This window comes from Lissotriton helveticus, chromosome 11, assembly GCF_964261635.1.
Source record: "Lissotriton helveticus chromosome 11, aLisHel1.1, whole genome shotgun sequence".
NCBI classification, from domain to species: Eukaryota; Metazoa; Chordata; class Amphibia; order Caudata; family Salamandridae; genus Lissotriton; species Lissotriton helveticus.
In genome coordinates this window covers 172,517,533-172,541,361 of record NC_136072.1, presented here as the reverse complement: position 1 = coordinate 172,541,361, position 23,829 = coordinate 172,517,533, and the positions used below count along the sequence as shown (strand labels likewise).

Sequence of the window (23,829 nt, the reverse complement as noted above, 5' to 3'; positions counted from 1 at the left end):
TTTTGGTCCTCATTTTTTCCTTGTCAGTGTGAGTTATTCCTTTGGGAATTATCCTTCCTTAATTTGTAATTGCGGATTTCATTGAGGATCTTCTTTTCCTTGATATGTTGGCTTTTGTTCCTGATCCTCAGGAAGATTATTGCCCAATTTTTGTCACCAATGCTATCTACTTCTTCAATCAATAATCACAAGATCAAAAAAGGAGGCTTGTTCCAACTTTGTTGGGGTTTTCCTGCTAGATGTGACCCTCAAAGGAGACACCTGTCATCTTTACACATATATTATCCCAAACAAGGTGGTATCTTCACTACCAAGAGGAGTCATCCTTTCTTCAGGCAATCTGGAAGGGCTTAATATAGACCATCTTCACATGTAGTTTGCGACACCTCAACTGGCTGGTACAGTCCCTGGGTCGCTCTCTCTTGGGTGAGACATGAAGAGAAGGAAGAAGAGGGCTTTTCCCTCCATTTACCAATTTTGGGTGGGGAAGGGCAGTAACATGTCACAGTCCATCATGTTCGCCTCTAGATGATCTTCACACTCACCTGAAATCGATCTCACACTTTAGTGATCTCTCTATGTAATAGGGAGAGATTGCTGAGAGATCCAGTTTCAGTAATCTCTGGTCAGGATGGGCAATAGCAATATGTCTCCAATCTCTGTAATGATTTGCAAATGAAGTTGGTCAGAGCAGCTGGTGTAGCAGCTGTGTCTTCTGATACAAGCTTCAAACGAAACATGTTTTCAGCATACCTTGCAGGGTTTTACTCAGTCCTGGAGTATATCCATACTCCTTCAGGTGTAGCAGGCAAGTCATCCTGCATCTGGCTGCGTCCACCTTTCTCTGCAAATCCTTTCATATTTTTACGTGAAAAGTGAACTCTGAAGTTACTCACAAGGTCACCTTATATTCAGAAACATTGCTTGTTAGGCCTAATCCAGCTAGACACTAATATTCAAAGTTATCTGCAAACCTTTAGATGAAACCCAACATTACAAAGTGGATATTTTAAGTGTATGATGTGCCGTTAAATGGCAACCAGCTATCAAATGTGCACTTTTATTTCCTTGTACATGGCAGACATCCATAATGTCCACTGAAGTCCACATTTATTTATTTTGCAGTTTCATATACCATTCCAGTCGCTATGAGGCATTGGGGTGACTCATAGTCATTCAACAAGGGGGAGGGGGGGCGATTTCCACTACTCAGGAGTGGGAGTTCAAGCACAAGCGGTTGCCCCACATCAATCGTCAAAACAAGGAGTGTTGTGCTGTTACTCAGGAAGGAGATGTAGAAGTCACACTATGTCTAGATGCCACTGAGTCTCACTGAGATCTACAGTTGGGAATCCATTTGTTGGATTTTAATGCCCTCACACACCCTTTCAGGTGTCATGCTTCATCATATGGGCTGCTCCTCGTCGGCTCGGTGGTGCAATACACAACGGGTTCACCTCCGAGAGGGGCACTTTACCGGAGATCTTCTATCCAACAGCTGTTTTGTGAAGTGCGATTCTTCAGGACCATAAGAAAAATGGGGGGAACTATCTACACTACAGAAACTCTCTCTGTATCCAGAAGGTTCATCATAATGTCACAAGAAGAAGGTGCTTAATGTGTCAATGTACCTGTGCTGAGCTGGATCTACCTAATATGTCTAGTATTGCAACGCCGAGCCGACGAGGAGCAGCCCATATGATGAAGCATGACACATGAAAGGGTGTGTGAGGGCATTAAAATCCAACAAATTGATTCCCAACTGTAGATCTCAGTGAGACTCAGTGGCATCTAGACATAGTGTGACTTCTACATCTCCTTCCTGAGGAACAGCACAACACTCCTTGTTTTGGCAACTCATAGTCAACCAAAAAAAACATACATCACAAGAAGATAAATGATAGATGGTACAGAGACTGCCGTGATTACAGTGTAATGAGCTTTAAGGAGAGAGAATTTTTTTTGAGCTAGCTGGAAGTAAAATCACTCAGTTGTATGCTAAATGGAATTTCTTTTATGTTTTTATAAATGCCATAAATTGGAGCATTTTGTAGATCAACATGGAGGGACATCTAGACAGATGCTGTGGTGCGGTAAGGATTGATTGACCACTTATATGTTTTGAGTTTGGATGGTTCAATAATAGTTTGGGCATGATTCTGAGGTCTTAGGCTATTTCAGATGTTTAGAAGGTTGGCCAGATAAGGAAGTAAGTTTCAATAAATCTGAGTAAGTAAAACCTCTGACCTTTGATTTTATCATTGCTTCAAAGGAGAGGCACTGAAATACTCTGAGGATGGGTATATTGTTGCTGAATTCCCTGTAGAAGAGAGGATACGAAAAGTAGAGCAGACTATTTCTTTGATAAGGGTAAGTAGTAATTTCAAGATACCGGTCAGGACTGCAACACCACAGTTTATACACAAGAGCAAAGGAGCGTGTTGCTGCTTTTGGTGGGATGGGGAGAGGACTTTCTGAACTTTTGGAGATGGAGCAGATGGAAGATGCAGAATTTTTGATTTGTTTAATGTGTGGGATGAATGACAAAGCTGGATCAATGGTGGAGGAGCTGTTTTTGAAACAAAACCAATATGGGCTTCAATAATCTCCCAGAGAACTCCTTGTAAGTTTTTTTAATAATTAGATTTAGCATTGAAGCAAAATTAAAAAGAAGTTTCTTGAATTACTATATTTATCTTGTAATATTTTCGGAGGAAAAATGTGAAGTATAAATTAAAAAATACAGACTTTTTAGCACCAGAGATTCTGCACTTATATTCAACCAAGACCATGATAAAGTTGCATTGCTAAACTCAGTCAAAAATTGATCTCTAGTTACATTGCCAGACAAGCCCCTGGGTTTGTAAAGCAACCTGTTTTCATGGTTCTGATAAAAGGACATCATTTTAAGGTAAGAGTAAAACCAAAGTTGAGTGTGAGTCAGCCATTCCTTAGTATGTTACATAGAGAGACATGGATATCTTACCTTTATTGCCCAAAAGGTCAGATAGGAGTGGTGTTGATGGTCGCCCAGAGAGTTCTTCCGAATGGGAAGTGAGAGCGTTCCGTATTGTCTGACACCCATTCAGTACGATCACAGGGGTTCCCCCCAGCCATATAGTGAAAATATTCCCATAAGTCTTTGCCAGCTGTGAAAACACAATGAAAAAATCCTCACATCAATGTCATAATTTTTTTATCTTTAAACTACTTTACAGTTCTTGTAAGTGTCTATGTAGAACCTCATACTACCTCATTCACTCATTAAGCTATAAAAAGGCTAACTGACCCTCAATGAGTAGCTGATATCTTATCTGTGCTGTTTGAATACCTTTTCCATCTCCCTAGTTGTCCCTCATACTGTACTGATGTCTTCTCATTACACTCCCATAATCCAGGGTTTAGTAGCAGTAACCCTCTGCCACCTCCACATCTTAGGGTTGCATTGGACCCAAAGTACCAACCTGTCCTGTACCTACAGGGCTTTTGATACACAAATGAAATGTAACAAAAGACGGGTGACCTGATTTAAAGAATCTGGCATCAGTAGCGGCCAGCATGGCTCGTGGGTTGGGTGCGGGTCATGAGGGGAGGGGGGTCGTGAGGGAAGGGGGCGCACGAGGAGGGGGTCACTCCGGAAGGGGGGTCGCACAGGGAGGGGGGTTGGACGGGGAGGGGGTTGCACAGAGAGGGGGGTCGCGTGATAAGGGGGGGTATAACTTGTTTTTCAAAACAACCGCCAGGTCCCACGCCTTTACTGCTCCTGCTCTCCTTCTCTCCTGCCTCCGAAAGGTGCTGCCGTGACACGGTGCTCAGCCAGGGGCCAGAGGGCTGTGCATGTTCTCTATGGAGAAGGGCATAGTGCACATGACTAGTTTGTGTGGCCCGAGAGGACCGACCAAATAGTCTTGGGCACTCAGGAGTGGGCAAACCACTCCTGCCCTGCTCAGAGAGCAGAGCAGCCCTGAAGCAAATCAAACATAAAATGCCAATAACTTAAAGTTATTACCATTTTATGTTTTGCCTTCTCACACTGCAAGAAAGCAGTGGGGTGACGCTCCTCCACCATAGCGGAGGAGTTCCCCCGTACTCCAATGATAGAGAGAATTCCTCATCGTCTTCTCTGACAATAGAATTGGTAAACACCCAAAATATAGAATCCAAAATATGGAAAGGACATAATATCGAATCAAAGATATCGAGATGACAGAATATAGAATAGACATAATATAGTTGGAAATAATATCGACATATAGGTAAGTAATATCGAATGTCATTATATCGAATATTATTATATAGAATGTCATTATATAGAATGTCATTATATCCATTTTTTTAATTGTATTATATGTTAGTATATGTGTTAAAAGTATATAATTAGTTTTAATGTATGGTAAAAAAATTTTAAGATAATGAATTTTATGTTAATTCATTTTTGTGTATATTAGTTCAGTAGCGGGTTGTGGGTTTATAGGGGAATAGGGTGGGAAGTAATTTAATTTGAATTAAAAAAATAATAATGTATTAATTAATAATTTATTGCTTAATGATTAATATTGGTAATTAATGTATGCGTATATTAGTTCAGTGGCGGGTTCTGGGTTTATAGGGGAATAGGGTGGGATGTAATTTAATTTAAATAAAAAAATATATCAATTAATGAATTAATAATTTTATGGTTAATAATTAATGTTGTTAATTAATCAATTAATTCATTTTTAATATTTAAAGTTATTAATAAAAGTGTTTAATTAATTTATATTTATGTAAATGTTTAACAATTAGTAATTCATTGCATATTAATTATGGATAATTATTGCATTAATATGTTAATTATGTTCATTTTTTCAGGAGTGTGTTGAGTGTTGATAGCGGAGTGTGGTGTGTATTAAATTAATTGAAAATACATTTTTTATTAAGATTTATATAATTTTTAATCAAAGTTGTTTCATACTGTTAATTGTGTTCATTAATTTAGATATCATTGTTATTAATTTTATTGTTAATTGAAAATACATTTTTTATTAATATTTATATAATATTTAATCAAAGTTGTTTCATACTGTTAATTGTGTTCATTCATTTAGATATCATTGTTATTAATTTTATTGTTAATTGAAAATACATTTTTATTAATATTTATATAATATTTAATCAAGGTTGTTTCATACTGTTAATTGTGTTCATTAATTTAGATATTGTTATTAAATGTTATTGTTAATTGTGATTAGCTAATTCATTAAATGTTAATTAATTATGTACATTTATTACTATTTTACTCTATTGGAGGTGATGTTTATATGGGAAAATAGTGGGAGGTTAATTAAATAATTAATTATTTGTTAATTGATTTTAATTGAATTGTAGGACTGGGGCTACTATATTATTCCTCTACGCTATTCAACACTTTCCCTACTGTTCCACTCACTGAAGTGGGAATAGTCATTTTTCCCTTCCCGCTATCCAACACTTTCCCTACTGTTCCACTCGCTGGAGTCGGAATAGTAATTTTTACACTTCCGTTATCCAACACTTTCCCTACTGTTCTACTCGCTGGAGTAGGAATAGTAATTTTTACCCACCCGCTATCCAACACTTTCCTTACTGTTCCACTCGCTGGAGTTGGAATAGTAATTTGTATCCACCCGCTATCCAACACTTTTCCTACTGTCCCACTCCCTGGAGTAGGAATAGTCATTTTTACCCATTCGATATCCAACACTTTCCCTACTGTTTCACTCACTGGAGTGGGAATAGTAATTTGTACCCCCCCTCTATCCAACAAATTCCCTATTTTTGCACTTGTTGGAGTGTGAATACTAAATTTATTCCCTTAGCTATGCAACATTTTTAATTTTGTTATATTTAAGGTAGTGTACATTATTAATTAACATAAACAATATTACTTTAATTATAGAAATTATTATATATTATTTATTTATATATTATATAATAAGTTTATTTATATATATATATATATAAATATATTTTTTATGTTTTAAATATTTCAAAATTAAGATTAATAAATATTTTATATTATTAAGTGAATATATATGTTGAAAAAAATGTTTTTTTACATTACATTTATTCTTTTTACATTTTAAGCTTCTTTACAATATTTTAACTATGTTTTACTCAATTATTTTCATTATTTAATTACTTTTATATTATTTTTAATACATTTAAAAAATGTGATCTTTTAGTTAACTATACTTTAAACATCGATAATTTGTACTCGATATTTTAGTACTTACCTGTTTGTAGATAGGGACTTGATATTCTGTCCCTCGATATTTAGTCACTGATCCAATATAAATGCCCTACCTTGTATGCTTTCCATTAAAACGTAAAAGACACACAACTGATGGACGGAATGCAGAACATATCAAAACATTCACCCCAGTCAAGTGATATGGGTAAAATACATCATTTGTTTGCTCACTAAGCCACCCCAGTTTAGACCTGGCCATAAGCAAATCAGTCTTGACCTTGTGGCTCATAGGAACAGTCCAGCCCAAACTGCCAAGCCAGGTCCTTCCTGGGCTGGAAACAAGCATCCTAGGACCGATTTTGGGGTATCACCCCTCATTAGTCAGGATAGATTGATTCCAGTTGCACAGTGAACTCGGGACTTCTGTTTCAGCATACCCAGAGCACTTAGGGGCCCATTTGGATTACGGGCGGACCACCCGCCATAAGGGTGGGGGTCCCTTGGGGGAAATTAGGATGCACTGGAATCAAGCTATCCTGGCTGATGAGGGGTGAAACCCCAAACCCGGTCCTACGATGCTTGTTTCCGGTCCAGGGGGGACCTGGATTGGCAATTCGGTCTGGACTGTTCCCATATTTCACAGGGTCAAGACTGATTTGCATATTGCTGCATCTAAACTGAGTTGGCATGGTCAGCAAAAGAACGATGGCTTTAACCCAGATCTATTGACTGGGGGTGAATGTTCAATTTGCTCTGCATTCTGCCCAGCATCTGTGTGTCTTTTGCTTTGATTAAAACGTGCCACCTGTGGAGACTATGTTTCTCGAGACTTCCTGCACCAGACATGGTGTTAGGTCAGCTACCAATTTAGGCTGGCTGGTCGGCCATCATAGATGAAAGTGGTAGCTCTGTTGTAGTGTAGTTCCTATTTTCCCAATAGGCTCTGCGCATTGGAATAGTACCTACAGCAGTAAAGGCCTAGGCCAGACGTTAACTAGGTCTACTACTGTCGATACTAGACTTAATTTTTGGGTTTGCCAGCTAAGCTCAGAGTTCGCTAGAAACTTTCTCGAATGTTCAAGGAAGGATTAACTTCCCTGATTAGACAAGAAGGGATTTAGTTTCTGACAACCATAGAACATGACAACTTTGCTCTCCCCTAATCAAGAGTCAATCTCGAGAGTCGTGTGAGCACAAGGCAATTATTTTACTCAGTCAGTACGTGCATTCTTAGTCTCATCAGAATGTAGAGAAAAGGAAGAGACGGGCGTGTTCAATAAAAAGGTGTTATTTATTGATCAGTCTCTTTTCTCATACAAGAGAAATGGATCGATATTATTGCAATACTTATAGTTAAGTAAAGTGCATACATTAAAAGCAATAGTATAAAATAATACTGTAAAAACATTGATATGGTTTCTGAGCCATATGATGTTAAAATGATTAAAATATATTTACATACACATATACATTTGACTAAACGTACTCAACTGGTGTTTCTAAATACGCCTACCCCGTGTACCTGACCTAAGTCTAATGCGTGGGCGGGAATAGAAAGTTACAGTTTAAGTTAAGTTTGTTTTTGCCAAGTGAATAACTAAAGAATTCTCTGTGAGGGGTTATTCAGTTCTGTACCTGGAAGTTAGGATGAATGAGGAATGGTATCTCTTTCTCTGCTCTCGATATTCCAGGCTGCCTGCGAGGGCTGCCCGAAAGCGCCGGTGCTGGGTCTCTCGGCTTGAGATAGCAGCGCGTCTCTCAGCGCGTCAGGAAGGCGGGGCTGCTGCCAGCGGGGTCTGCTTCTGCTCTCGGCTTCGGCAAGTATGGCTGCTCCGTCTTGTCACCACGCGTGTGTTTGCATAGGGCAAGGTCGGCAATATTTATACCTTAAAGGTGCCGAGATTGACGTAAGGATGGACATAGATACGTCAATAAAGATGTCATACGACTTGCTCGTTAGCACATTCTTTACTAAAGTTCTCTGTGAAATCAAAACAATGGCCGCACGGATTTTCCAGGTTGTCATAGGTTTGATTTGTTATGAGAACGTCGTATGCCTTATCAGGGGCTGGAGGAATGTCGCTTGTCTAATTAGATCTCAAGCGTTATGACCTAATCAGATAACACGTTCCTGTGCCGGAGTGTGACTGCGTCAGATAACGGTATCTGCATCATGGGGGTTTTCTTGCCTCATGGGCTGACTGTTAGTTAACTTGATAGTTAGTTTAACCAAAATAGGGTCAGGAATAGGGGGACTGATTCAGAACCTATAGAAATACACGACACCCACTCCACGCTAACTATGGTCATATCTACTAATCTATGCATAGTATAACATAGTACAGCATACTATAGAGTATAGTGTATACCTTACCACCCCAAAATACATAAATGCATTTCGAAATTTTCAAATATACTGAAAAATTGCAGTCATATATATTGTATGCACTTAAGCTATGAATTAAATGCAAAAGTAAACACGCATTTTTATGCATTATTGCTTATTGGTATATGAGAAATACACATGAAATGGCTCTTAATATGGCTATACAGAAAGGAAGTTCGAGACCATTTCATCACATAATAAAATATTTGTGAACCTACCAGCGGGCAGCTAAAGTCTATAAAGTATCTAAAAATAGAAATTTTAGTTCTCTAGGAATAGTTTCTTACTTTAAGCAGAAGATCAGTGTCCCGGGAAAAAATATGTAGAAAAATATTTTAAGGGGCATGCTGAAAAAATTGCTGTCCGTGAACTGGAGTGAAATTGTTCATGTGACTTTATTTTTAAAGTTGAAGGCCGAATTCAGGGAACGCCGTGTGCGAGTTTACTCAAAAGTCTCTATTTCTGTTCTGGAGAGAACATCATATCATTCAGGCTTTCGAAAAAACTGTCAACAGCTTCATGGGAAAGTTCCACTAAGTCGGAAATAGGTGTAACCATGCATTCATGCGCATGATTGTCTCCATTGACATTCTGATTCGCATTGCTGACAGAAGGTCGTACCTGTTCGATGCTGCTTTCATCTTGAACTTCACTACTCTTCAATCGCAGTGGTGAAGATTCCAGGAATGCCGTCATCAGGATTGGCAGCCTTTGAGGGCAGCACAAAGCGTGAACCTTGGTAGGAACCAACAGTGTATCTGCATCCACCGGCGCATCCGATTGTAGCGTCAGACAGGTGTCTAACACGCATTCTTCTCCGCATAGCAGACACCTTAGTACAGGTAAAACACACCTTTGCCACATTGGTCGAAATGATAGAAACCAAGTCATGTTCAGGTCTCTAAGCCGGGAGAGTCCCAGGATTTTTGATATCCGGTCCCGGTATCCAATGGCTAGGATCGTATCTTCCATTGTCGCGAGAGTTTGATCTGTGACATGGGTTGCCATAACGAAAAATAAGGACTAGGAATAGGGTTCCTGCAATTAGTCCCAGGATCAGGGGAAGTCCGCCAAAAATCGAATGGACGAAATCTGGAAAAATACCCAGTATGGCTTTGAATGGTGTTAATGCCATCGAAAATACTGTCTTAAATACCTTTGAGACCCCAGTGGTATCAGAAATATTTAAGATTTCGCTTAGGATTTCCGCGAAATGTACGGGGGAATTAGTTGATAATAATGTATGTATCTCTGCAGTCGTCCTTGCGACTTGTAGATCATACGTTTCTTTTGATGACGTGAGCCTTGTAGGCGTCTGAAGAAGCACTGTTTTCATTCTGCTTCAAGTGTCTATTCGAATAGAAGTAATTTTCAAACTGGGCCATGCCCTTGCCTCCCTGTCTGGAAAGGAGCTGGGGAATAAAGAGCGTCCACAGCACTTGACCTTCGCCGTTGTAGTTACTAGATAAGGAGTCCCGGGCATAAGACTACAACATCTGCGGTCTACAATAAGAATGTAACTCCCATTATAGAGTCTTTGAAAGAATGGTTCTATTTCAGTTGCAGGTGCGCCTTGCTGGTGACATGAAAGGTTGTATGAATTCCCTTCACAGGCTCCATGCAAACTAATTCCGTTACACAGAAGCGTGCCGCTTAGTGACATAGCACAATTGTTGCCACTAAGAAACACTTTCTGTCCTTTATTACTGACACATGCATGTGAATAGGGCAGGTTCCAAGTTGTTTTAAGGTACCCCTTTCCCAATTTCTCGTACATGCCAGCCTGTATATATTTTTGGCAGTATTGAAACCTGAAGGTTGAGATTGGAATGTTTATGATTCCGTGGATTGTCCATTCACTGACAGGTCGTTCTGACATTGTCATTGGTAATCTTTCTAGTTTTTCAATGCTCAAGATTGTATAATCAGCACCCTTTTGCGCCATACCGATTTGTCTATCAGTAAGGTTAAAGATTTGGAATAGTGACGTTGTGTTGATTAAACGCCAAGGCACATAGCCTGAACGCAGATTTTGTAACGTCCAGCCAAGCTGTACAATGGAACGCAATTGTGACTGACCATGTTGTAATAACAGTAAGTCTTGCGATAATATATCGATTGCTGAAGACACAATGCTGTCCAATGAAAAAATTCTGGAGGACAGAGTCATTAACCCATTGTCCACTACAGAAAGTGATTTTTCCAAATTAATACGGTCAATTTCCCGTATTCTTTCTGCTGTCTCAATTTGAGTAACCTTCCAGGCCTCATTGTATGCTGCATATACAGAGGCTGCTATGAAACGCTTTTGACGCTGTTTGCGTGGTCCCAGTATGAAATCACGCAAGTCAGCACCATCAGTAAGTAAAGTTAGGTGTTGCTTAATTTCAGGCAGTGTGGAAGTCTGTAGCCATTGAAGGCATAATTTGCCCACACTGTAGGTTGTTATTATCCCTGGGTGATGTCTTTGAGGATATCTAGGGTCTGGCCTGGTCATTTTGAAACCCTGTGTTTTATTCAGGAATCTATCTTGACAGTTATTTGTATCTGTGGGCCAGATCAACCATTGTTTCCAATCAGGATGTGTTCTGTTTTTGTTTAATATATGGTTTACGTCTATCTCTTCATCTGTATCAGAGTTATTGCTAAACATTGTTGGCTTTGGAATAGACGGATTATTTAAATCTTTGATTTTGGCTAAGCCAAGACAGGTGGTTTGTTGAACAGTGTCATTTAAAAATATCATTTGTTCTGGGATCATGCAGGCTCTAAACAAAGCTTCTAAACCCTGTACTTGCCATTCTTTTGTACCCCAAACACTTTTCAAATCAACATTTTTGTCCCAATAATCAAATCCAAATGTATTCATTTTTTCAAAGAATGAATCTGAATATATCAATTTTGTGTTGGTTATCATGGTTTTCATCCCTGTCTTGTTTGACAATTTAAAATAAAATGTTTCAGCATTACTTATGTTAAAACCTGAAAAATATGAATATTTGTCATACACGGTTCTAGAGCTCCCTTTTGGAGGTGTAGCGCAATGTTCCCATTGATTATAATTTAAAACATTTCTAGGTTGTGCCGATTTATGCAAAAAATGGTTACCATAATGGTTATAGCAATACATACTATCATAATTTGTAGAACCTTGCAAATAATCATGTTTTGTAAATTTAGCAGACATTACTAAGTCAGACATCATGTTGTTAATACTCTCGAAGTCCCAATCATCAGCAAATGAGTTTGGTTTTGCAAAGTCACTCAAAGAGATCTTGATTTGGTGTGGATATTTCAGGATCTCGACCGGACCATAAATTTCATAGTCAGTGTTGTCCCAGGCTACCCCACCAGGTATAGGATTGGCTGTGAAGTTGGCTGAAGAAAGTTCTGAAGAAAGTTCTCTTTTCTCGACGTGTGAAGATGTGTGTGGTTTGAGGACCAAGTTGATGTTCTGACTTGCTGTGTCCATTTTAGCATATTTTCCCTCAATGAAGCGTCCCAAAGTAAATACCATGATGAGCCAAAGTATGAGGATAAATGCACCAAAACCCACCCAAAATTCAATCCACGGAGAAACCAGATATGTTTCTTTCAGATGTTTCAAAAGTTCCTTAGCTTTGTCTTTAAAGGATTTTGATGATGGCTGTGTCTTTGATTCACTGAAGCCGTCAGAGGAATCATCGAAGTTGATGAAGTACCCGGATGCAGTTCTGTCAATTTTTCCAATTGCTTCAGGATTTTTGTTCCTTGCATTTTTACTTGGTACTTCAGTATAGATTGGTGTGTCTCTGCTAAATGTCTTTATTTGGGTTTTCAGAGGTCTTAGTTCTATTGCATTGTTGCATAGTCCTTCTTGTTCTTCTTTAGGCGTTTCGAATGTGATGAGCCTTTTTGTTAGGACCTCTGTGCTGGTAGCAAACCTTGGTGTTCTGCTACTTATTGGGAGTCCACTTGGCCTACTGTTTGTTATCGGCCACATGTTGTGGTTTTACCAGGTCGATGGATACAACTCGGTTCTCCTTTTTTCCAGCAAGTGGCGGTAGTACAACTGATCTTGTCCCGTTGACAGACAAGACAGGAACTGCTTTTCTGTAAGAAGGCCCAAATTCCTTCTTTACCGCGATCTTCTCCCTGACTAGATCCCCGACTTTTGGAATCCAGACAGGTCTTGCTGGGACAGGTGGTGATTCTTCAGTGGTTGTTGGCTGTTGTTTCAACTGTATGTTGCTCAGGTCTTTTCTTGTTTTGTTTAAGTCCTGCAAAATAGCCAAACGGTCTTTGACATCAAAGGTTTTTTCTATTACCACTGAAGTCTGACTATCAAGGTCAGAGATCAACATCCTAGTTCCGAATAATAATTCGTACGGACTGAATCCCTTCAGAGAATTTCTTGGCAAGTTATTTAGACTACGTTGGACACTTATTAGATGTTTGACCCCCCCAGCTCCCGAACCTAATATCCTTTCCATTATAGATTGCTTTCTGCCTTGGTTTTTTCTTTACACCATCCCGTACCCTCAGGAAGGAAGTGAGAAGATTCCCGCTGGGCTGTGCTCATTTGGCCATGTTTCCCCCCCAGGCTGGATTGCCTGAGTGAAAACAATGGTCGAACGTAGCATGCTCTTAGCGTATATGCCATTTAGACTCGCAAATCTTGTATAATAGTCCGGATGTCAGCCGAGTGCTGGTGATCTACATTATAAGTGGAAACTAGCCTGTATATGTTAATCGCAAGCCATTCTTTTTGCTGGTAATATTATCTGCCTTGATACGACGAGGTATTAAACTGCTTCTCTCCCCACTGCGATCTCTGTTGCAGTTTGGGCAGTTTTTTACAAACATGGTGTAGTGCAGGCTCATGCCTGGCCACCAGTACCGTGATTGTAATTCTTCCAGAGAATCTTTTAATTTAAGGTGTCTGAGACCCTCGCCCATGTGTGCGTCTGCGATTAACAAGTTTCTCCTGTCCATGTTTGGAATCACTCTATCCCCCACTCCAGGGATTCGAGCAAAAGGGACGGAGTTTGCATCGATTATGTATGTATAATTGAGTGGATAGTTGATCGGTAACGCTGAGCAGTCGCCTTTTGATGACGTTTTCACCGCCAGCATTGTTTCACCGTCAATGTATTTTAATGTACGCTTTTTTCGATCTACGGGAGCCGATTTAGTGGCTGCCGCTGCGGCTGTTTCAGCCAATAAATTCCCTACAACGTGAACGCCATCATGTTGATGACTCAGTGAGTGAGTCACGTGAGTCTTTGGTAGTTCTTTTTGTAAAAGAGCTACTTGTTCCCAGAGCAGTCTCTGCTTTATTGATGCATCTGTGTCATCTTTGTAACCGTTCTGAATCCATGTCTGCAAATCCTTGTTATATGCTTTGACGCAGTAATATGAATCTGACACTATAAGTGTCGGGAATTCGCGATCCGCATTATCTAGCGCCATTTTCAAAGCTATTATTTCAGTTTGTTGTTCTGAATTAGTTTCTACTGAGTGTGATTTTGTTAATAGAGGTTTTAGTTTACCTCCGCGCCACACTTCTTTTGTAATCTCACATGTGGGGTTGTATGCTTGTTCTCCCCAAACAGAGGGTTGAGCATGTCCGTCTGTATAGATTACACAGGCGTAATGTCGTAGAGGCAGAATGTCGATTGGCAGAGGATACATCTTTTCATATTTTAGATTTTTTAATTCTTCTAGTTCTTAAAAAATTGTCAACCAGGCTATACTTGATAATTCATATCCTTCGTATAGAATTTTTAGATGGGCAATTCTGGACTTTTTGAAGTTGAATTTGTAACCCTCTGCAGCGAACCCAAGTATTATGGTGTTCACTCTTTTCAAGTGAGTCTCCAAGTCATCATCTGTTAGGTAAATGTCATCAACATAAGATAATGCTTCATCATCATATAGTTGTAGTAATTCTGTTACTCTCGCTGAGAATACCCCCGGGCTGTTCTTGTACCCCTGGGCTAACCGACAGAATTGCTTTTGAGTGCCATTTACTGAGAATGCAGTTAAATATCTGCTCTCTGGTGCTATGTTTTGACAAAAGAATCCATTGGAGATGTCCAAGGTTGTTTTGTATTTTTTGCGCACTATGTTATTCATTAGTGCAGCACTGTGTGAGTTTTGCACTGCAAAGGTTTTGCAACATGTGTTAAGGTGTCGGTAATCCAAAACTAGACGGTACGAATTGTCTGGTTTGGAGACCGGAAACAAAGGATTGTTCATTTGTGAGGTGCAAGTTTCAATCACCCCCTGGTATTCTAGCTGATCTAGTATTTCATTTACTTGTTTTTTAGCTTCTTGCTTAATTGGGTACTGCCTTTGTGCAGTTGGTTGTGATTTTAACTGGATTTTGTGAGGAGGAGAATCCTCATCCCATCCTACATGATTTTTATATAAAGCAGGTGCTAAGGCCACTGCCCACTTTCTAGCAAGTGTGTATTTTTTATGAATCGGTATTTGATTCGAGAAGGCAGGCATAATTACTTCTTCGCCATGAGGGCACTCCCTGACAAACTCTGGTGGCCAGTCTTTTTCAGCTAGAAGGATGTCATAGCCTTTGGAGAGGTTATCCCAAAATAGTCCCCTTATTTTCCTAGTCTTATCTCCCTCTATACGTAATGTTATCTCGTATATCTTGTGGGGCTTGCTAACTCTGGTGTCTGCAGTTTCCACTTGAAGGTATTCATTCGTGTCCACTGTCTCCAGATGATTCATAAGGACTTTGCGAGCTATGCTCACCTCTGCTGCGCTGTCTAGCATTGTCTGAGCCCACTCTCCGTTTTTCAGTTGTGTCCTCAGTATTCTCGGCATTGTTAACTACCTTGATACTGGCTACCTTCTTTTTTGGAAATTGTAATTTCTTTTTTAGCTGAGCAGGTTCCTTGTCTTTGGACTTGGCGTGCTCTTCTGATCGTCCTCTTCTTTCCGATTTCTGCGAGGAATTCTGAAAAGATTGAGAGGGACGTGTATCAATGTCTTGATATCTATCAGGTTTTTTAATATTATCCCTATTTCTAAGGTTATATCTATTCCCAGAGGGGTCACTCTGTGGTGACCTCTGTCTTTGGTTTGGAGATTTCTCTCTTCGCCTCGGAGACCTTCCTCTGGACTGGAATTTCTTTTCTTTAGGATTGGATTGTTTATTTCCATCCCAGTTCTTTTTTGGTGAATTTTTATTATTAAAAAATATTTTTTCTGGACTTGTAGTCAGTTGCGGTTTTACTGGTATTCCACCTAGACTATCTCTGCCTAGTTCTTCATAGGATTTTTCTATGATTCTGGCAATTTCAGCTGGTTGGTCTGCTATATCTGTCTCTTTTAACCTCTGGCGGATCGCCACGTTTGCTGCTTCACCTTTTATGTTGGCTAATAATATAGCCGAGACCTGCTTGAAGTCTTTTAGTAATTTCATACCAAGAGTTAAAGCAGGTTCTGGACCGTATTCATCTTGAATTTGTTTTAGCACATCTGGTATTACCGAAATGGATGGAACACCGTGCGTTTTTGTGTAGATGGAAGCAAAGACTGTACCCCAAGTGTCACAGTCCTCAATGTGTGGTGCGATTCCCATTGGGAGACATATAGTCAGAATCCTGTGTTTTTCCAGCGGGGTGGTGTCAGGAAACACCGCCTCTATTTGGGTGATTTTCTGTGCCAACCAGAATGGTATTTGTTCCCGTTTAGCTGGAACTTTACCTAGGCAGGATTGGATGTTCTGTGGTGTGATTTTATTTGTGTTCCCCTGGTGAGGGGTCAGCTGTGGAAGTTTAATCGCTGGCTGAATTGTTGAAGTCCGCATTACATACTGAACTAATTGTCTATGAATTTTTAGTAGTTGTTTTAGCTGTATTAACAGCTCTGCTGCAGGCATTCTTTCGATGTCTGGATGTGGTGTGTATCCGGCTAAGACCGGCCACGTTGCTCCTGGTCTTCCTAAAGGACCGAGCCTTGTAATGTGATTGTTATGTTTTAGGGCGCCATCAAATAAGAGCAAATGCTCTTGGAATTTGAGTGGTACTTCCACCTCCTCGAAAGGAGTGTACTCATTAGGAGGTTCCTCTATTTTGTAATAGTGGAAGTACTTTGTTACAGCATTTGCTGCTGGAAAATGTATCCATGAATAGTATACCTCTGTCTGCCGATATTCGTGTGCCTCAATTACGAATATGACTGTGCCACCTCTAGGTGTCAGTCCATTTTCTATAAGTTTTAAGGTTATAGATCTCCTTTTAATGACCGGAATTAGTGTTATATTCGGGTCTGCTGCTTGCATGGTAGCATCAGCATCTGCGAGTTCAGTAGCTAATCTAACTGTTTCTCTTTCTTCATCACTGTCTCCCATTTTACAGACAGGATGGTATTATGTCTATTTGCAGATCAGGTTTCTTTGTGGAACAAAGATTAGATGCACAATATTTTGGAACTGTTTATCCTTCAACGTTGACTATACCAAGAACCATACATAGGAGTTCCCTCCTGCGAGGTTTTGGAGGATATAACCTTTCACCCACTCCAGACGTCTTTGGAGTATTTGGGAAAAGGGGTCTGAGTGAGAAAGCACGACTGAGTTACTCTAAATGTCTTACGTTAGTTTTATCGCCCTTTCCAAACGCGTTGGGCGCCATGTAGTGTAGTTCCTATTTTCCCAATAGGCTCTGCGCATTGGAATAGTACCTACAGCAGTAAAGGCCTAGGCCAGACGTTAACTAGGTCTACTACTGTCGATACTAGACTTAATTTTTGGGTTTGCCAGCTAAGCTCAGAGTTCGCTAGAAACTTTCTCGAATGTTCAAGGAAGGATTAACTTCCCTGATTAGACAAGAAGGGATTTAGTTTCTGACAACCATAGAACATGACAACTTTGCTCTCCCCTAATCAAGAGTCAATCTCGAGAGTCGTGTGAGCACAAGGCAATTATTTTACTCAGTCAGTACGTGCATTCTTAGTCTCATCAGAATGTAGAGAAAAGGAAGAGACAGGCGTGTTCAATAAAAAGGTATTATTTATTGATCAGTCTCTTTTCTCGTACAAGAGAAATGGATCGATATTATTGCAATACTTATAGTTAAGTAAAGTGCATACATTAAAAGCAATAGTATAAAATAATACTGTAAAAACATTGATATGGTTTCTGAGCCATATGATGTTAAAATGATTAAAATATATTTACATACACATATACATTTGACTAAACGTACTCAACTGGTGTTTCTAAATACGCCTACCCCGTGTACCTGACCTAAGTCTAATGCGTGGGCGGGAATAGAAAGTTACAGTTTAAGTTAAGTTTGTTTTTGCCAAGTGAATAACTAAAGAATTCTCTGTGAGGGGTTATTCAGTTCTGTACCTGGAAGTTAGGATGAATGAGGAATGGTATCTCTTTCTCTGCTCTCGATATTCCAGGCTGCCTGCGAGGGCTGCCCGAAAGCGCCGGTGCTGGGTCTCTCGGCTTGAGATAGCAGCGCGTCTCTCAGCGCGTCAGGAAGGCGGGGCTGCTGCCAGCGGGGTCTGCTTCTGCTCTCGGCTTCGGCAAGTATGGCTGCTCCGTCTTGTCACCACGCGTGTGTTTGCATAGGGCAAGGTCGGCAATATTTATACCTTAAAGGTGCCGAGATTGACGTAAGGATGGACATAGATACGTCAATAAAGATGTCATACGACTTGCTCGTTAGCACATTCTTTACTAAAGTTCTCTGTGAAATCAAAACAATGGCCGCACGGATTTTCCAGGTTGTCATAGGTTTGATTTGTTATGAGAACGTCGTATGCCTTATCAGGGGCTGGAGGAATGTCGCTTGTCTAATTAGATCTCAAGCGTTATGACCTAATCAGATAACACGTTCCTGTGCCGGAGTGTGACTGCGTCAGATAACGGTATCTGCATCATGGGGGTTTTCTTGCCTCATGGGCTGACTGTTAGTTAACTTGATAGTTAGTTTAACCAAAATAGGGTCAGGAATAGGGGGACTGATTCAGAACCTATAGAAATACACGACACTGTGACACACCACCAAGGAAATGGTTGCAGAGATTCACAGAATGGTAAGTATGATGTCCCTAACATGCTGCAAATCCAACACCCCATTCATGAGAGGGAAAGTGGGTATGTTAGCACTGACAATGTGTCACCGGTTTTGGGTACACTGGCAGTGCCAACATATGGTTACAAACGTTCCCCAAGCAATGACAGGCATTGGTGGGTTTTCCAGGTACTGTTTGAATGCAGCCACTTTGCCGACAAAGCCTCCGTCACTCTTGAAGGACAATCTGAATATGGTAGGTTTTCCACCACCACCCTGGCAGAAATTGTAATTTTCCCACTGTGTTAAACATACAAATTCTAAATCAGGCTCTGTATATGTACAACTCTATATATTGAGAGGTTTATTTTATCGTGTCCATTTTGCCTAAACCTCAAATTACCCGACAGAGTGGACCTGTAGAAATGACCAGAAAAAGATTTAATTGACTCTTCCAAAAATGTGGGCACATTGCGAAAGTTGTAAAAGGCTACTTTCTATCAAAATAGAACAATTTTGTGTAATCAAAATTAATTAATCACTCCCTGGAAAAAACTTCCACAGACTTTCTGCAAGAGAATGCTCATCAGAATTTCTGAAATCTTGAACCTGCAAAATTCCCAGTGATTTCCCAAATGACAAAGCCCTCCCGGCAATATTTTTTTAATTAATTGGGGCCCCATCACAATTTATTTCTGGAAGATGGGATTTAGCATCTTCGACTACCAGTTTAACCCTGCGGTGTTAGCTGACAAATAATTTTCGCAACAGTGATGCAACATTTCCAGGTTTTTGTAAGTTTAAGATTTGTAAGTTGTAAATCTGGCTGAAAACCACAGAACTCATGCAACACCCTTTGATGGGAAGCTTTCTTTTGAGTGAAAACTGCCTTAAGGTCAGTGCATGTACCCCCACGTTCAGGACCACATCTAATACCAAGCATCCTGATCCAGAGAAGAAGTAGAATGCTCCCAGATCCTGGAAACCACATCATTCTCGGGGCAAGGTCTTTGCTCTGAAGATACAACTCAATCAAATTAAATTCCCACTGCCACGTATGTTTATTTTGTATTATCCTGCGAAAGCAGTATAGATGGCACAGGCCCCGGTACAGCCCATGAACATGCCTCTTTGACTAGAGCTGGGATAGGAATACACAGTAACTATTAAGATTTAATAGGTCAAATCTACATTAAGGCTCTTCAGGCAGCTATGTGACAGTACTTTCACAAAGTAACAGGAAGGGATGCAAAACTTCAACAAATGACCTAAAAACACCTTGGTATAATGGGAAATACTATGACAAATGGACAAATGCAATTTTGCCTAAGGATCTGAAAATGCCTGCATCACAACAGATTTGCAGAATCCAAACTGCTGTTAGCAAAAAACGCCAGGACTAACAGAGATAGGATTCTCAACTGAGATCTCTTGATAGCAAAGTGCAAGGACATTTGGTCATCAGCATGTGACAGCACAGCTAAGCCCTGTGCAGCGCTCTATTTTGTTCAGCTTATTTTTATTTACTGGTTATTTGTCTGGTTATCAGGGTGATCCTCTGTCTTTTAGAAAGATTATCAGCAATGAAAGCATTACCCGGACCTTGAGCAACAGAGGTGACTCCAGAAATTAACCTTTGATGCGACCCATTACTTGTAGAATTGGAGTGACTTGTTGGTTGCAATCTGAAAGCCCAAAGCGAGGCTACGCTTCTAGATATTACATTCTGTGTCAATAATATTCATTTCCCTTCTGGTGATGTTTAAGCCCACCCAATTTTCCTGAACCTCTTACTATCTCAAATAAGTGAAAAGCCCGTCGAACCAGTGCTTAATTTGACCCACTGGTTTCCGGTGCTCAGCACCAACAAACACTTAATCACCAACACCAGCACTTTTCATGAGCCCCAGTTAATGACACATTCATTTATGGTAGGCACGGGGAGATTAAGTGATTTGCCCAGAATCACAGGATGTTGAGCCATAGCCGAGACTTAAACTTGGTTCCTCAGCGCCAAAGTCAGCAGCTCTGGCCATTACGCCACATCTTCACACCACTTTCAAGGTTAGTAGTTTGTTCTGTTTTAGGTGGTGCTAACAGGAGAAATGGGTTGGTGCAAGCTGCCTTCTGGCGAGAGCCCAGCACTTATTTTTTTTATTTACAAATTCACCAATGCGTGGAACTGTCACATGTTGTTAATGCATATTGATGGCACCCCTTTGACCAGGTTTCAGTTCCAAAGAGTCTTAGCCATGAGTATTGCCAAAGCTGGTTTAAACCCCAAAGACTTTGGGACACATTCGTTCCGGATAGGGGCAGCCACAGAGGCCACTGCAAGGGGATTGAATGTCAATAGTGTGAAGAGGATTGGGAGATGGTCTTCCAATGCCTATAAGTGTTATGTACGGTTGCACATGTTGTAAGGGTCAACCTCCGCCCCTCTGACGCCTGCCTTTTGTCTTGTTTATTTCTAGTTTCTCGGGCCTGTGACGCAGGACGGAAACTACTACGGGATCATCAAATCCAACAATCAACATCTCGGCAACGGCAGGAAGACAAACGAAGGACATATGTTGTATGGGTAGTCGGTCATTCTTATGCAAAGCCAATTTTCCTTGCAGGAACGGGTAGACGGAGGGCGGAGTGCGGGGGTTTCAATGTTTCCTTCCATGGCAGAGGGGGGCTTCGCCTCAGTCAGCTTATGGGGTACATATCAGATCTACTCGAGAGACACACCTCACCGCCCTCAGTGGTCATCTTACACCTGGGGGGGGAATGATTTAGTAGACTTGGGCAGAAGGGTCCTGTTGGAAGAAATCATCTCAGCGGCAGGGTGGCTGGCGAAACTGTTACCAGATTGCACTATAGTGTGGTCACAGTTGATACCGAGGCTGCAGTGGAGGGGGGGTGAATCAGTCAGGGCGTTGAATCACTCGGTAAAGAGGGTCAACAGTAAAATAGACAAGCTATTTCGAACTCCTTACCTACCGAGTATACCTCATGGTTGCATCTGGGGGGAACAGTTCTACGTGCGGAATGGGATCCATTTGACAGAGTCAGGGAATGCCCTATTCATAAGGAACATCTTAGCATGGGTAGAAGGTTTTGCGAGGAGGATATGACCTTTCAGTGTAGACTTTTGGGGGGCCCAGATAGTCGGTCAACTATGCTGGCCTGTAAGGTCATAATCGGTGAGCAGCAATTTAAGGTCCTTAGGGGGCGGCACCATTCATCGAATGGGGTCGCTCAGGGGGAGGGGCCATTGGTCTCTCCCAGAACTTCAGGGGCCGGATATCCGTCGCTTGGAAGGGTGCGGGGGAGGGAGTCACACTTTCCTCAGGCTGGTAGCCACCCCTCACATACGCTATGACGTCATCAAATGGGGCGAGTGTAAGGGCCCTCCTGTTATGGTTAAATGGAGTTCACGGAGCGCACGAGGGCAACCAGGAGAGGGACGTACTCTCCTAGTAACCGGGCACTTGTTGCGCATGCGCATCTCGGACGTGAGAGCGTAGCTGGGTAAAAGGATCTTACACTGGTTAGCGACATTGCCGTAGGACCCGAAATTATTAGAATGCAAAATTGATATGAGGATGTTAGATTCGGTTAGGAAACATGCTGTATTAGACATTTGTTAAGGTTAGCCCATCATACCTGTCTAAACTTGATGTAAATCTAATATCTGAATTTTGCATTTAATAATTATGTAAATAATGTTATTTTATTCAATTTTAATTTTGTTTCATATTTCAATAAATACGGCCCGCCTTCCAAAGAATTCTGTTGTTTGTCTGATAAGTTTTGATGACTATAGTTTGCATGATAAGGGAGCGGGGGTGGCCGTCAGTCCCAGACCATGATGGGTTGGTGCAAGCTGCCTTCTGGCGAGAGCCCCAGCACTTATTTTTTTTATTTACAAATTCACCAATGCGTGGAACTGTCACATGTCCTATGTGTGCGTGTGCTTACGTGTGAAAGAACGTCTGCATGTCTGGCAGTGTGAACGCCTGTTAAGTGATAATGGCTGTATGAGTGGCAGGCTTTGAGGCAAGACTCAATTTATGTTTGGCAGTGGTAAAAAAACAGAAGTAAAGTGAGGATGGGAGACTAAGGCATTTTCCTGCAGATTTTTTTAAACTTAACCTGCGAGTAGCTTCAAATATCTAGCCAGCAGTTTGATGAACCAATGTAAAAAGCACCAGCAAGGACATCAACAAGCACCAGCAAGGAAGGCGAAAGGTAGAGAAGAAGCGCCGCTCTACCTGCAAAAACAGTATGTGTTTTCAAGCTTAATTTTTTATGGAAGTGCAATTCGTGGCCATTTCCTCCCTTTATGCTGCTGTGGAGGAAGGTCAGGGTTGACGCTTCCACATCTCACCAGACCAGGAAGTGCTGCCGACCCTAGAGGGCCTGCGGCTACCACCCCCCCCCCCACCCCTTTGTGGGCAGCATCCAAGGGGCGCAGCAGCAGATGACACTAAGAAAGCGTGCCAAGCAAGGGGCATAGAAGTGGTCAAAAAACAAAGTTACGTTTGAAAGTCCCAATTAGGGGGAGGGTGTGTGTATGAATGCAGACAAAAGGGTGACCAAGGAAGCGGTAAGCATTGCATCGTTTTTTGTTAGCTCATGAACGCCCATCTCACCCACCCACACTAGATAATAAGGGTGTCGCAGCTACAAAAGTTGGGGGCGGGTAACCACAAGCTTTAACAATAAATATCTTCATACAAGGACATAAATAGACAATTGCCCGAACAAGCTCCTTGGGATGCGTCACGGCAGGGACACTCGAGGACAGACAAAAGGGACATAAAAGGACAATTGCCTGAACAAGTTTCTTGGGATGCCTCTCGGCAGGGACACTTGAAGGCAGACAAAAGGGGTAAGAAATGGTCAGCGCTGGAAAGACGCTGCACTTGCAGCTCAGGCATGGTCACAAGGCCGTGAACACCAGACATTTGGTAGCAAGGGAAGCCTCGAAACCACGACACGCTATACCAAAGTAATTGACGGTAGATGAGCTGTCATGGCAGTTGGCAAACAATGATTTACGACACCCATTCAAGAGACTTTTTAATTTGCAGGGAGATGCATTGCAGATTGTGTGTAATGGTATTGATATGCAATAATGATAAGATTATACTGTGGACCAGTTAGGAACTGTATGCTTTACAAAGGTTGCTAGTTAAGCAAGG

At 41.1% G+C, this 23,829-nt stretch overlaps 1 protein-coding gene across 1 annotated transcript in view; it reads right to left on the bottom strand.

Moving 5' to 3' along the window:
- Positions 1–23,829, bottom strand: part of LOC144791729 (cytochrome P450 2J6-like) — a 165,375-nt gene that overhangs the window by 99,049 nt on the left and 42,497 nt on the right. The window contains exon 2 of the mRNA XM_078666497.1: positions 2,987–3,149. Coding sequence (XP_078522623.1) covers positions 2,987–3,149 — 163 coding nt within the window. The remainder of the gene's footprint in view (positions 1–2,986; positions 3,150–23,829) is intronic.